This window comes from Zingiber officinale, chromosome 6A, assembly GCF_018446385.1.
Source record: "Zingiber officinale cultivar Zhangliang chromosome 6A, Zo_v1.1, whole genome shotgun sequence".
Lineage (NCBI taxonomy): Eukaryota > Viridiplantae > Streptophyta > Magnoliopsida > Zingiberales > Zingiberaceae > Zingiber > Zingiber officinale.
Window position 1 is genome coordinate 140,085,373 of NC_055997.1, and position 15,668 is coordinate 140,101,040.

The 15,668-nt window shown below is 37.8% G+C and overlaps 1 protein-coding gene across 1 annotated transcript; it reads right to left on the reverse strand.

The window, feature by feature from the left end:
• Window positions 1-597: 597 nt before the first annotated feature.
• Window positions 598-1,562, reverse strand: LOC121994494 (enoyl-CoA delta isomerase 1, peroxisomal-like). Its single transcript, XM_042548505.1, has one exon. It carries the CDS (start codon window positions 1,505-1,507, stop codon window positions 752-754), a length of 756 nt encoding a protein of 251 aa, XP_042404439.1. The 5' UTR covers window positions 1,508-1,562; the 3' UTR covers window positions 598-751.
• Between the last annotated feature and the right edge of the window lie 14,106 nt (window positions 1,563-15,668).

Genomic DNA, 15,668 nt, shown 5'->3' on the forward strand with positions numbered 1-15,668 from the left:
GGAGTCGAGTATTATGAAACTTAAATTTAATTTATTTATTTTAACGGATCTCATTAAATGAATTTAAATAAATTTTTATTCAATCGAATTATGAATAATTTATGAATATCTTGATTTATTTATACCTCTAATATCAAATGTGATTTCTCTTGATTGGATAATATTTAAATATCTTATTTCGTCACAATCAATGTATCTTATTTATCTTGACCGGTCAAAATGTGATAAACGAACAACTCATTCAGTGAGCATTCGTTTCTCACGGCCTGAATGAGTTGTTCGTTTATCACATTTTGACCCGTCAGAAATAAGATACATTAATTAATTGTGAGGAAAAAAGATATTTAAATATTATTTAATAATAAAAAATCACATTTAATTAAATTATTTTGAACTATTCAAATTCATTAAGAGACGCATTAAAATAAATAAATCAAATATAAACATGTTCATTAATAAACTAATAAATTAATTTTTAAATGAAAAAATAATCATTTTAAAGGCTTAAAATATTATAACACTTAAATATTAATAATACCTGGATCAAATATCTTTATGAACCCTAATTCCCCAATTAAGAGGAAGCTTAACAAAGTCTGTCAAACCAAATTTTATTGTCTTAAAGGCTTAAAATATTATCAAAATAACTTCATAATGAACCCTAATCGTTCATTAAGATCACAATTTGGATTTAATTGATAATTAAGTTCAAGTAATAATCGTTCGTTAAGACCGAGGCGTCCAGTATGGATCACAGCTTCGACGATGGTAGCTTCGCCGCTGCCGCCGACGCCGCCGCTTCCTCCTCCTCGTCCGACGCCTCCTTCAATCCTAATCCTCTGCAGACGTCCTTGAAAAGCCCTTTCCTGATGGAAGCGTAGGCCTCGCCATCCCAATTCCTCGCCGCCAGCTCTTCGCCCATGGCTATAGCGGCCTCCACCGCCTCCCTCGCCCCCACCACCGCCCGATCGACGATCCCTCTCGCCTCCGCCTCTACTGCCGTCATTTTCTTGCCCCACAGCAGCACGTCCCGCCGCGTCCTCGGATCCGGGATCTTAGCCCTCATCAGTGCCATAAAGCTCTCCACGATCGGCAGCCCGATATCGACCTCGCTCATGTATAAGAACCCCCGGTCGGCCCTCATGACCACGTAGTCGTGGCTCAGCGCCAGGAAACACCCGGCCGCGGAGACGTGGCCGGTGACGGCGGCGACGGTGGGCATCGGGAGGGAGAGGAGGTCGGCGAGGGTGCGGCGGAGTGCGGCGGTCATGAGGCCAGGGTGGAGGGAGGGGGAGGCCCGGGCCCAGTCGAGGTCGAAGCCGTTGGAGAAAAATTTGCCCTCGGCAGCGATGACGAGGGCGGCGCCGCCGTCCGAAGAGGCCGCTTCGGAGCGGACGCGCGCAAGGGCAGAGCGGACGGCGTCGAGGAGCGTGGGGTTGAGGCGGTGCTCGTCGGCGCCGGTGAGCGTGAGGAGGTAGACGCGGCCGCGCTTCTCCAGAGTACACATCTCCCCCCTAAACTCCGTGTCTTCTCCAAAGTCGGGACTGCAAATTTCGCCTTGCAACTCTTTTTATATGGAAAATTTTGTTCGAATAGAAATTTTCCACAAATGAAAAATGGCCTCGTCACTCGCCCTCTTGGCAGTAATTCCTGGTCTCTTTTACTCCTTTCGGTTTTTTACATGTTGAATTATGGTTAAAATTTGATCAAACTTCATGGTGATTTTTTTCATTATAGTTTAGCTCAAGTTAGACAGTTTGGGCCAAGTTAGACAGTCGCCGGAGGTGGACAGACTGTTCATTTATCGGTGCCATATAATCCACCGAGACAGCTTTTGGCTGTCTGACTCGACTCAAATTTTATCTAAGTAAAAATGATGAACCCAATAAGAATTACATTTAATCTTAGTTGGTGACGTAACGGACCAAGAAAAGACCAAAAATTAAGTACCAGAAAATCTGAACTCCGCTCCACAACGACCACAAAATTACGCTGCTGTAAAAAAAAATGAAGAATTGTAAGAGGTTGTCTTTGACCTCTAGAATTAACTGAATTCCCCAATCTTAAGAGTTGGAATAAAAAAACCAACCACAAAATTATATTAATTATATAAACAAGTCTACAATTTGAATTTGAATTTGAATTTGAATTACTTATTTTGTAAGTTGTCTAACAACTCCAAACTCTTGAATGGGTTCTAAACAATTTTAAAGAAATAAAATAAAGCTTCAATTTTTTTTTAAACAACTTTAATGGGTGTATTCCTTCAAACCACCTTTTGAATTAATTACCTTAGAATTTTCACTTATCAACACGATTGAATTATCTCTATTTAAATTATATCTTGATGTTAGCTCCATGATGATTGCTTTGCAAAATATTAAGTCGATATATAAAATTTTCCTTTGATGTTTTAATGTCTTTAATGATTGTGTCGAGATTGCAAGTAGTATATATATATATATATCAATGGTAAACATACGACTACTTAGACTCTCTTGTATTTGATATCCAATTAGCATATTATAATATTCCTCCCATACAATTGAATATATCAAATAGTAAAGTCCATAGTTCATTATCGGTTTGAGTACCTCAATATTCTTATTAGTGATTTCCAATGAGTGCTATATTAATTACTCATATACCTACTCAACTTGTTGATCACGTATGTTATGTTAGACCATGTGCATATCATGTCGTATTTCAAAATACTTATTAGGGGGCGTTTGGTTCTTTCTTAGGAATAGGAATCGGAATGGGAATCATTGTATTGTGGAATGGGAATGGGTATGAGCATGGATATCACTCTTAAAAGGAATGTTTGGTTAGTTGTATATCTTCTATCGGAATAAATCAAAGTTTCCATTTTTACCCTTAAAGGAAAATAAGAGAAAAAATTAGATGTGAGAGAAAGATGAATGTGAGAGAAAAATATAATGAAAGAGAATGATGAGAGAGAAAGTATTATGAGAGAGAAAGTGTGATAAGAAAGAATAAAGAGAGAGAAAGTGTGATGAGAGAAAATGAAAAAAAAGAGTGTGATTGGAGAGAGCATGATGAGAGAAAATATGATGTGAGAGAAAGTATGATAGGAGAGGATGAAGAGAAAGAAAATATAGTGAAAAAAAATGAGAGAGAGTGTGATGAGAGAGATTGAGGAGAGAGAAAGTATGGTGAGAGAAAAAAGAACAGTGAATATGATGGGAGAGATTGAGGAGAGAGAAAGTATGATGAGAGAGAAAGTGTGTTGAGGAAAAAAGGAGTAAGTGTGATAAGAGAGATTGAGGAGAGAGAAAGTATGATGAGAGAGAAAGTGTGTTGAGGAAAAAAGGAGGAAGTGTGATAAGAGAGATTGAGGAGAGAGAAAATGTGATGAGAAAAAAGAGAAAAGAGAGTGTGATAGGAGAGATTGAGGAGAGAGAAAGTGTGATGAGAGAGAAAGTGTGATGAGGAACAAAAGAAGGAAGAGAGTGCGATGGAAGAGATTGAGGAGAGAGAAAGTGTAATGAGAAAAAAAAGAGGAAAGAGAGTGTGATAGGAGAGAGAAAGTGTGTGATAAAATGATGAGAGAGAAACTATGATCAGAGAGAAAATATAATGAGAGAGAATTAGGAGAGATAAGTGATATGAAAGAAAAAATAAATAAATATATTTTGATATTTGATATTAATAGAGAAAATTTTTGTTTTAAGTCAAGGGTATTTTTGGAATAAGGGAATATTTTGATTGATGAAAATAGGGTAATGGCTCATTGAAGGGGAGGTACATGGGAATGAGTCATTACCCAATCTCAAGGATTCATTCCCTTATTTGTATTCCTATTCCTATAATCCAAACATTAACAATGGGAATCAATGATTCTCATTCCCATTCCTCACTCCTATTACCATAAACCAAACGCCCCCTGATTCTAGTATATCCTAGTTGTGATATGGGTGCTCCACTACTCTTCTCCAAATATAGACTCGAGAATGTGGGTTTCAAATCCAAGAACGTAAAAAGTATTTTAGATTTTAAATATAGTCTCAATTAAGTGAGTTTGAGAAAGATCCAATCCCTCAAAGTTTCTTAAAAGCTTAGTTTAGTTCCTTAGTATTACATCCGTCCAACTCATATCTTTCATATTAAAATATTTTATCAATATTTTCATGATTGTTTTTATCATATTACCATCATTGTCAATAATTAGCCCATCGCCAAAATACAAACATGTTAAAACATACATCTAAGGTGTTTATGTTTTAATTTTTTATAGACACATTTGTATTTTTTTTTTTTTGAAAAAAGGGGTCAAATATTTTGTGTTGTTATTTTGGTGTTTGTTAAAGTTTGTCTAATAATTTAGCAATGTACGCTTTTTTTTTTTTACCCAAAATAATAAATCTTTTAAATTGTTCCATATTGATATCTTTGGCTCATTATCCAAGAAGATCGTCTTAATGTCCATTTTGTGATCTCAAAGTCATATATAAGGAGATAAATACTTGAACAAATATGTTTCTCATGCCAGATTTAATGGTTAAAGTTAGAATATTTTCATTGAGATGAGAAGTATGACGTTGAGCTCATGATTTAGTTTGTCAAAATATAAAAAAGAGAGATTGTTGGTATATATTATCCTTATCAAAGTTGACTAAATTAATTAAATTTAAATTGACTTAAGTTGGATTTTGATTTTTGATCAACATATTAGTTGGTCGAGTAGGTCAAGGTTGATTAGATATTATTAGTGTAATCATTCTTAGATCAAGGTTGACTAAGTTAACTAAGCTCGAATTGACTCGAGCATGAGTTTGATATTTGACAATGTGTGAGGAAAAAGTCAAGTAAATCAAGGGAGGACCAGATACTTGACTACGAAAACCTAACTAGAGGTTAGGCAACGAAAAGTCGTAATTGGAGGTTAGGTAACGGAAAGTCTTAACTAAGGTTAGGCAACGAAAAGTCCTAGTTATATATTAAGTAAGAAAAGTCCTAACTGGAGGTTAGACAAATAAAAAGTCCTAGCGGGGCTATGCGATGGAAGATGTAGTTGGGAACTAGACACTGAAAGTTCTAACTATTATGTTTGAGAGGTGTCCTAAGACAATCCGCCTTATAGTTTATACTATTTATTTTGATAAATAAATGTTCACTATTTGAGTGCACATTGTTTATATGTTTGAATGGTCTTAAACTCATTTATTGAATATTCGTAATACGGTTCATAGCATGAGAGGACTTGTGATTAGATTACAACTAGTGAGCGTCTCTACATGGGTAATTATGAAAGTATTGAAATATTTCGTAGTCAATGAATTGATGTATCTGGACATCATCAATTTTGTGAGACTAGCACTGGTTATACTCCTTGGTTTGACCAAACAACTGTTACTCACTAGCTGGAGACATTAGGATGTCGAGAGTAAAACATGGATGCTAGTTATGGTAACTAGTTCATTGGAGTAACTTGTTGTAAGACTTCATATGATTCTCTACATATATGGATCATATCTGTGAAGTTCTTACTACAGTTCAAGTGCAAGTTTCCTTCGACTTAAGGTATTCAACTCATCTTGGTCATGGACACTTATACTTTGTCATCTAAGCAAAGAATCTCTTTGGAGATGTGAACATGAGATAATTAGGTATAAGTCGAAGTGTCCGAAGGTGTTTAAATAGGTCACAAAGGATTCACTGCTCACTGCATGAAGATGTATACCCTATGACCACTTGTTAGAGTTGTTACTCAAATGCTTTGCAAAGAATGACATGTTAAGAGTATGAGACTCATAAATACATGATTAGAGTAATTTGAATCGATATGACAAGAAAATATTACTTGGGCTAGGTGTGACATAGTCAACCTAGTGGAGACATATATATAAACAATGCTCCGAACCAAGTGGGTATAAGACGAGTGAAAAGAATGAGACACAACTTACTATATCTACTGAAGGGTTCAAAACTTGTTCTGCAATCAACTATGATTTTCAGGTTAATTGAAGATTATGATGTACCACTAGGTGTCACTCATGATTGATCCATAATTAAATAGTTAATTATAAATGACCAAGATAAACTGGGAACCTATTGGGTCATACGCACTATGAGTATCTAAAAGATGTAAAATAAGTTTGAGAATTTGATTCTCAGATCAAGAGATAAGATGTTTGATTGGACAGAAAAAAGATAAATATGGAAAGATATTTATCGAAACGGAAGTGCGAATGAGTCATGACTATTGTAGAAGATATGGTTTCATAATAGTTTGATAATAAACTAAAAGGGGTTTGATTTAGTTATGAAACAACTTTATTTAATAATAAATCAAATATGTTGGTTTAATTATGAACCAAGATGGTTTAATTTTGAACCAAACTTATTCTTAATGGTAATGGATTGGTTTGGTTTTGCTTATTGGGTTGAGGAGATAACTTGCTCCCTAAGTCATGTAGAGGTTTATAAATACTCCTCTACGAGGAGAAACATATTAACGTAGGTTCATTGGTTTAGGTTTCAGGAAAATCCTAACTATCCTCTCTCTCCTCTCCCTCTCCTTGTCGCCGACCACCAAGAAGCCAAGGGAGATTTTTCTTCCAAAGTTTTTCCGCTTCTCCTCCTCTTGGATCGCATCACCTCCATTTTTGTTTAGTACCAATTGGAGGCAAACTTTATTGCTCATCGGAGTTCTCTTGAAGATCTCGGCGTAGATACTAATAGATGCGAGGTTCATGAATGTCGCTAAAATTGATACTCTTTTTCTTTGCATCATCCGTAAGGTATCCATAGAATAATTGTTATTCTTTTATTTCATAAAATTTTATTTTACGTTTATGTCTGCACGTGTTGTATCTTGTATGCGTGGGTGCGTGTTCTAATAAATTATGATTTTATTATATTTTTACTTTTTTGCTGCACACATTTTGTGAAAAACATCTAAAGCATGCATCGTCGAACTCATAACCCCAATAGTGGTATCAGAGTTTGACCGTGATTTGACATAATCGTAAAAGATATTTTACAAGTCGTAGTTAGTCATAATTTATTTTCTAGATTTTTTTTAAAAATTTTTATTACGAATTTCTATTTTTGAAAAGTTTACTAATTTATTAGGAAATTCTATTTTAAGAAAGTTTCTTAAAATTTTTAAAAAATGTCGATTTTTGAAATATTCTGTAAAGTAAATTGAGTCATAATTTATTTTTGATTTTTTTAATTTTTATTATGAATTTCTATTTTTGAAAAGTTTCCTAATTTGTAAAAAAATGCTATTTTTGGAATTTTTCTTAAAAAATTTATTTTTAGAAATATTCTCTAAAATAAATTTAGAAAATTTAAATTTTGGAAAGACTCTAAAAATTCTAATTTTAAAAAGTTTCCTAATTATTAAGAAATTTTTAATTTTAAAAAAATTCTAAAATAAATTTAAAAGATTTTAAATTTAAAAGTTTCTAAATTAATTAAGAAATTTTAATTATGTATTTTCTAATTTGTTAGGAAATTTAATTTAGAAAATTGATTCCTAATTAATTAGATTTTCCTAATAAAGTATTACTTTCTAAATAAAATATATAATTAAATTTTAGAAATTTGTTTTATAATTTAGTTAAAGAAATCTTGATTTGTGAAATCATATTTTAAGATATTTTATTTCTAGATAATATTATGATAATTATGAAATTATTCACGCTATACTTGCATGTCATCTAGATGTATTAGATACATATCATCATATTGTTATACGTATGATTTGACATATTATTATTTATGTCATATGTGTGATGTCATATAGGTAGATCATATGTATGATGGTGATGAGACTTGAATCCCTTATAAAATATTAAAATTTACACTTTCCGTTAATATGGTAAGAACCAGAGTTTGATTACTTGTTTGAGTTATTGTGCCAAAGTTAAGTTTAACCTGAAATCAAATATGTTCGAACCATTGAGATATAATTTCATGATTAACGGGTTGATTTTAACTTAAAGCGTTGATTTATTATGCCAATGCCAAGGTCAACGTGGATAGAGGCGAAGTTGAGTGATATACATTTGATGTATATTTGTTAATGTGTTAGCAACCCGATGTTTATGCAAATATTAATTAGTTGATAAAATAATGTGATAGTTCATATATGTGATATGCCGTGTTGGCCCTGGGACAGGTTGGCGGGGGAGCTGGAGGCGAGCATATTCGCCTTTTGCCACCATATATGTGATATGTAATCGGTATATTTGATACCTACCACTACATTTAAGAATGATTTGTTGTGCTAAAGCCAAGGTTGTTCTTATCTGAATTGGATATCAACCCACTTGGAGAAAACCTATAATCTCTCGGATTCAAATTAAGAGCTCTTGAATTTGATAAATAAATGAGAATTTTATTCTATGTAAATTGTTTACATAATAAAATTATTTATCTCATATATTCTCATTTTTGTATTTCTAAGTGAATCATTTAATTATGACATCTTTGAATTTGCACTCGTTAATAGACTTGAACAAACTAACTGGGCTGAACTTCTTCAACTAGTTTCGAAACATGAGAATTGTTCTCAAGGCTGAGAAACTAGTATATGTCCTTATAAAGGTACTTCCTATAAATATAGCAAATGATGCAACACCAGATCAAATATTGACTTTTGAAAAGCACATAACTGATTCTGAGCTTGCAAGTTGTATCATGCTAACCTCGATGTCTCCTGAACTACAAAAACAATATGAGCATATGAATACTTATATAATTATTTTTCATATGCGTGAGTTATTTGATGAGCAAGCTAGATCTGAACGATTCGAGGTCACCAAGCTGTTGGAGCAATCCCAATGGTCCGTGCGACCATGTGTTTTGGTGTTTAGGCAAAGTGTTTAAGTTAGGTTCACCCTTGTATTTGATATGTGTATTTGAGTTGTGCAGGTTTGCAGGATACACATGTGACTCAGGTTGATGGCTTCGGGTCTGGTGAAGGATGGAGCATCTGAGGGACCATGGACAAGGCAGCGAGGACAAGGGCCGAGGGAAGCGACTTCGAGGCATACGCGAAGGATGGCATTGGGGACGAGCCGCGGGCTTGAATGCATCCGAGGGACGAGAGCCAAAGGAAGTAGGCTTGAAGGTAAAAGGTCAAAGCTGCAAAGGAAGCATCAAGTGAGTCATAAGGGTGAGGGTACGAGTGCACGAGAGATTGTACTCGGAGTAAAATCCTAGGTTTTAGGGTTTCACTGTAGCAGTACTATAGCGCTACTGTAGCAGTACTGTAGCAGTCGACTACATGTTTTAGCAGTCGACTGGTGCAGTCGACTGGCAGCGAACAGAATGTGTGGAATCGAGCCGTTGGGATGTAACGGGGGCAGTCGACTGCATGTTTTAGCAGTCGACTGGTAGGCGGGGTTTTCCAACCCGTGGCCTATAAAACCAAAGCTTGGGAGCTTGGTTTGAGTTGACAAAATTAGTGGTGGGTAACCTCTAGTTAGTAGTCAACTAGTGCCCTAGCAATCCAAGTGCTCTTGATCGAGTTGTGGCGAGGTTTCTCCACCGACAAGGAGGATTGTGCTAGCCGGAGTTTCCGGGGATTAATCCACCGACGGATTGAGGGATCGTCCACCTTACGGACAGCCGTGGCGTAGGAGCAAGTTATCTCCGAACCACGTAAACGTGCTTGTTAGCAGTTTGCATCCTTTCTTATTCTTGTCTTTAGTTTAGCTTGTTTGTTTTGTATTTCTGCTGCGCAAGCTAACAAGTGTAGGAAGCGAAGATTTGGGGGTGTCGTCTATCCAACCCCCCTTCAAGCCGGTCGACCGATCCCCAACACAAGCTACTCTTTTACTCAAAGATGCAAGAGGATTCATTTGCGGTACAATTTATGCTGAAGATAAATGGCTACATTGAGCGTCTGGGATAACTTGGATTTGCATTGGATCATGAATTAAATATTGACTTAATTCTGCACAGTTTACCTGACAGCTATTCACAGTTTGTGATGAACTACAGGATGAACCGCAATGAATCTGCAATTCCAGAATTGATCAACATGTTCAAAGATGTGGAACCTTCTATAAAGAAAGAACATAAGACATTGATGTTAGTAGACTCTTCGAAGAAAAGTTCTAAGAGAAAATCAAAGTATCAGGGCACTGGTAAGAAGAAAAAGGCCAAGATAGTAGAATCGGCAACAAAAGGCCTAATGCGGCGATAAAGGGGGGGCCCGTCTGGCACGGGTCAACTACCGAAATGGAGGTTAAAGTTAAGGTGGTCAATGCCAGAGTGTCAAAAGGCTCGCCTATAGTGTTCGAGAGGAGGTTGACTACAACGGTCGGTCGAGGCAATCGATGTTCGATCGACAAGAGACTACAACGGTCGGTCGGGTTGATCAGTGTCCGAGTGGGCCAACTGTCCAGCTTGAACTAATACGGTAAAATAGCCAGACTCTCAGTGCAGAGCGGCAGGACACTAAGGAGACCAAAGAGCTTGTCCGAGCAGGATGGACATGCTACTATGCCCAGTCATCGCAAGGAAGAACAACTGAAGCCGACAGAACGAAGGAGTCCCGGCCGAGCGACTACCCCTCTTGGCCAAACAACGAGACCATTGTTATATCTCTTGATATCCTTTTGGGAGATAGCGCCACTGACACAAGGCATGGTCAACAGGTGGATCGTACGACGGAAGCTTCTATTGTCTTGTCAGGGATATGCATGCCCTGTTAAGGTATGGTGTCAGAGGCACTTTCCTGATAGGTCTTTTCATAGGACACATTGGAGAACGTGTTCACACTTCGAGGTGCATACACGTCATCCACCAGGGATCTATATAAAGGAGGGTCCAAACACCGATGAATGTACATATGATTACTGTTTGCACTTGCATTACTGTTGTTCCGCTTTCCTCTACAGTTTTGGTGACTGATTTGAGCGTCGGAGAACCAACATCAGGGACTTCTTCCTTGGCTCGACACTAACGTTACTTGTTTTGCAGAGTAGGACACCGTCTACAGCTAGTCATCGCGACAGCCACATCCCCAGTTTTCCATCTCCCCATTTTCGAACACGATCATTTTGGCACCGTCTATGGGAATGTAGCCTACATCCGAAATGAGAAGATGGAGGATGTTGGATGACTCACCATAGTGACGTTGATAAAGGAGGAGCTCGATATGCTTATACAAGCCCAAGCGACAAGGATAGTGGAGCAACAACAATAATAAGCGTTGGTCGAGCGCCAAGTGCATTAGCCCGATGCATCAACGGCAAGGCATCAAGAAGAATATGGAGACCGAGCAAAGTGTGCATCCGCTCGGGGACAGAACAAGAAGCCGACCGGCACATATGGGGAGGTACCCAATGCGCCGATCCCCTTTAATCGAGCGTTGTTCTGGACTCCATCAGAGGAACGGGGCTAAGCGGACAAGGACCGGGATCTTCCTTGGATGATGCACCCGTCCAGGATGCGCGAAAAGGAAAATCACCAAGGGACGATGATTCGCCTGAGTGGATCAATCAATAATTCTCGCAGGGGATTCTGGATGACCCTATGCTCAGACACTACACCTCATTGGTGATCGGAGAATACAACGTAACTACCGATCTGGATGACCACTTGGCCAAGTTTGACAATGCAACCACACTTTATCAGTACACCGACAAGGTGAAGTGTCGGGTCTTTCTCACCACCCTCTTCGGATCAGCATAATGTTGGTTCAAGAAATTACCGAACGGATCAATGCTCAACTTCAAGGACTTCCGAGAGGCGTTCCTACACCACTTCGCCAGTAGTCGCCGTCACCAGAAGACAAGTGTCAATTTATTCTCATTGAAGTAAGGGCCCAAGGAGGCATTGAGGGCCTACATACAGCGCTTTAACCAGGTGGTCATGGATATTCCATCTATCTCCTCAGAGGTATTGGCGAACGCATTCACCCAGGGTCTCACCGAAGGGTAATTCTTTCGATCGCTCATCCGGAAGCTGCCCAGGGACTTCGACCATCTGCTCAGGAGGGTCATGAAGTACATAAACGTGGAAGAGGCCCAAGCGGATAGAAGAAAAGGAGGTGCTGCTGAGCCCGTAGCAGCGTCTGTGCAGCGACCAGTGAGTAGCCATCAACCACCCAAGGGACCTCAATCGAGGGGAGCACGGTTACACCACGAGCCCAGGATGCATGCCGTGCAGAATGTGGTAGCCGGTCGCTCAAAGGCTGCAAAAGGCAAAGCATGGAGGCCACTATTCTGCTCCTTCCATCAGTCGATGACACATAACACACGCAACTGCTATGGTCTGACTCTGATTGCAAATAGACCGACCGCTCGAGGATATCATTGTCGGTCACCATCACCCGATCGACATCATAGACACCGGTCAACCGGACAAAAGGAGAAAGAGAGAGAGAGAGAGGTGCCTTCGAGGGGCGTTATCATCAGCCCAGTAAAGGAACAACATGAGTCTCGCCCGTGCTCCTGCTGAGCGGAATAGACACTCGGCTCGGGAGGAAGAAAATAGGAGCAACGCCACTCGGGGAGAAATTGGAATGGTTGCTAGTGGGTCGACCGACGATGATTCCAACCGAGTAAGGAAATCGTACGCTCGGTGACTAGAAATCCACGCTGTGGGGTGCATCAAGGAGAAGGCCAAAGGACCTAAAATAAGCTTCGGTCCCCGAGACTTAGAGAGAGTGGAGATCCCTCACGATGACGTCCTGATCATCCGAGTGGTAATCGCTAATTATACTATTCACCAAACTGGCTTTTGTTGATATAGAGGGGTTGGTGAATATTATATTCAAGAAGGAGGTCGACCAACTGTAAATCGACTGGAGCGAGTTGCAGCAAATGTCGACCCCGCTCTATGGATTCACAGGCAACGAAGTGTTGCCGATTGGCCAGGCACGGCTGGCCATTTCGCTCGGAGAGGAGCCACTGAAGAGGACCAAGACCACAAACTTCATCGTGGTGGACGCACCGTCCGCCTACAATGTTATACTAGGCCGACCGACCCTCAACGATTTTCAAGCGGTGGGTTCCACCTTTTGCTAGAACATTAAGTTTTTGGTGGACAACGAGGTGGGTGAAGTCAAAGGCAACTAGTTGGCCGCTCGGCGATACTACGTCGAGATGGTCAACTCCAAAGCAAGGGCTTCTTGGAAGAACCAGCGCTTGGAGATGAATGGCATCATGGAAGAGCCCCCCATATTGGTCTACAAGGAGAAGGATGTCTAGATCCACCTAAGTCGGTTGGAGGCAAGGTGCGTGAATAAATTTAGATGTACTTGGTTGAGTGTATGTCTTGTGGATGCAGGAAGAGAATGAATAAAAATCCAAGTGTTCCAGACTCTTGTGTCGATCGACCAAGTTAAAAGTCGAGCGGAGACTATAAAATCTTGTCTATGCAAATCAACCATCGAGCGGCGATGTTAAACCCTAGTCTACACCAATCGTCTATTGGACCACTGGTGGTCGGCAAGAAGGGGGTGAATTGCTTGTAGAAAACAAAGACTCCTTTCTCGATCCTTTGATTAGATTAGACCAGCAAAGTAATAATAATAATAACTTAATTGAACAACTAAATAAAGAAAAGTAAGAGGACAATACTATTTACTTGGTTACAACCTAGATGGTTGTTAATCCAAGGCATTGAAAAAAGCTCCACTAGAATTCTCCTTTGTTGCAGGAAGAGAAACCTCTTACAGAAGTTGACAACTCAAAAGAAAGACTAGGAAACTATAAAATACTTGTTGTTCAAGTTCTTATATATTTTTTTAGCTCCAGAGGCCTTTTTATAGCTCCTGGGAAACTCTATTCGTGGATGGAAGGCACCTCCAGCGATGCGCCAAAGGATAAAGCTTTATCCCTTGGCAATGGTAAGATTAGCCTGGTCAAGGGCGCCTTCCATAGGGCATGAAAGGCGCCTTCGTACTGTTCATCGAAGGCGCCTTTCAGCCATGGAAGGTACCTTCTACAGTGAAGGCGCAGAGGCGCCTTCAATTCATTTTGAAGGCACCTCCAGCAGCAATTCCAGCCTCCTTTCGTTCTTCTGCTGCTCTAATCGCCTAGGTGATCGCAACCATCTGAAATAGGGCTCACTCGGACCCATTTTACATCTTTCTCCTCGAGCAGGTTTCTGCTCCTGCTTCTCGTCGTTCGGAATGTCGCACACATCATTCTCGTCTACCGGTGTACTCTTCCGCAGCACCTCGTCCCTTGGATGCACCAAGTCCATCGGCTCCTTTCCCGTGCGATCCTTATCGCTAGGTGTGTCTTACACTCAATTTCTTGTGTTCCTAACCTCCTGCACACTTAGACACAATGATCAAACACAACAAGACCTGACTGAACTTGGTTGACCACATCAAAACTACACCGGGGTACTTACAATCTCCCCATTTTTGATGGGCATTAACCCATGTTCAATTTAGGGTTAAAAATGTAATAATATAACTAAAGTAGATGACAAATTGCTTGCAAAATAAAATTCAAATGTCCTAACTCTTCGTTAACTTGTACCTATTTCTCCTCCGTAGATCACATGAAAAAAATAGGAAAGAAATACAAAAAAAAATAGATAAAGAAATTTGAAAAAACTTCTAGGGGTACTTACTAATATTACTAGTATGCTACTATTTTTCATAATTAATTTTCAAATATATTCTATTTTTAATAACTAAGCATCTATTTTGACAAAATATAATTTAATAATTACTTTTCGATTTCAAAAAATCTTGAAAATTTTTGTCAAATTTAAGTAGAGTAAGGTAGACTAGTAGAAAAAATTTCACAGAAAGATATTATTCAGTCTACAGAAATAATTTATTTAGTAAAGTAACTCATTTTTAAAAATAATTCTTTCAAAAATAATTTTTCACTTTTGAAAATTTGTAAATTTTTCTTAGATATGGTAAATAGATTGTTTAACAAAAAAAAAAAAATCAAAGTTCTCAATTTCTATTTCCCTGAAAAAATTAACTTTTTGAAAAATAATTCATAATAAATCAGATAAAATTTGAAAAATGTCAAAAAATTTTGTTATGATAGAAGACATCATGCTTTATCCTAGAAAAATAAGAGACTTCAAAGATAAGTTAGAAAAGTATTTTTAATACTCAAAATACCATATTCATTAATAAATTCATAAAAAATTATCCAACAGTCAAAAAATTTTTGAAAATTTTTCATAGTTAAAGAAGATGATATTATTTCATAGAAAAATAAGTTCTTGCAAAATTAACTCTACAAAATATTTTTTAAATTGAATAATTTTTTTTTGTTAAAAAAATTATTCAACAAAAACAAAACAAAATTTTGAAATAATTTTCTGTTAGTAGATCAAATCATCAGTTAGCATGGTAAAAATTTACAACCAAAAAAATATTTTTCTAGTTAAACCAAACAGATTTGAGAATTTAATCTAAAAAATATTCTGGAACCTAATATAGGTTCTTGCCTACTGATTTATTAAGAATTTGGGTGGAACATAATTTTTAGGGATTATTTTTCTAATTTGACCCATATGGTTCCTTATATACCAATTTAACTATCTGTAATTTCTAAAATTTAAATTTAGAGATGAACATGCATGGTCACTTTTCAAAGATTCTATTTTCTCTTTTAATTTAAAATTTTCTATTTTCAAATTGTCAAATAGTTCTAGTGGGCATGCATTAGCTAATTTTCTTTTTAAATCCACATTTT

Coding starts and splice junctions, on each gene's coding strand:
- LOC121994494 (XM_042548505.1), bottom strand. CDS start 1,507: ATGTGTACTCTGGAGAAGCGCGGCCGCGTCTACCTCCTCACGCTCACC.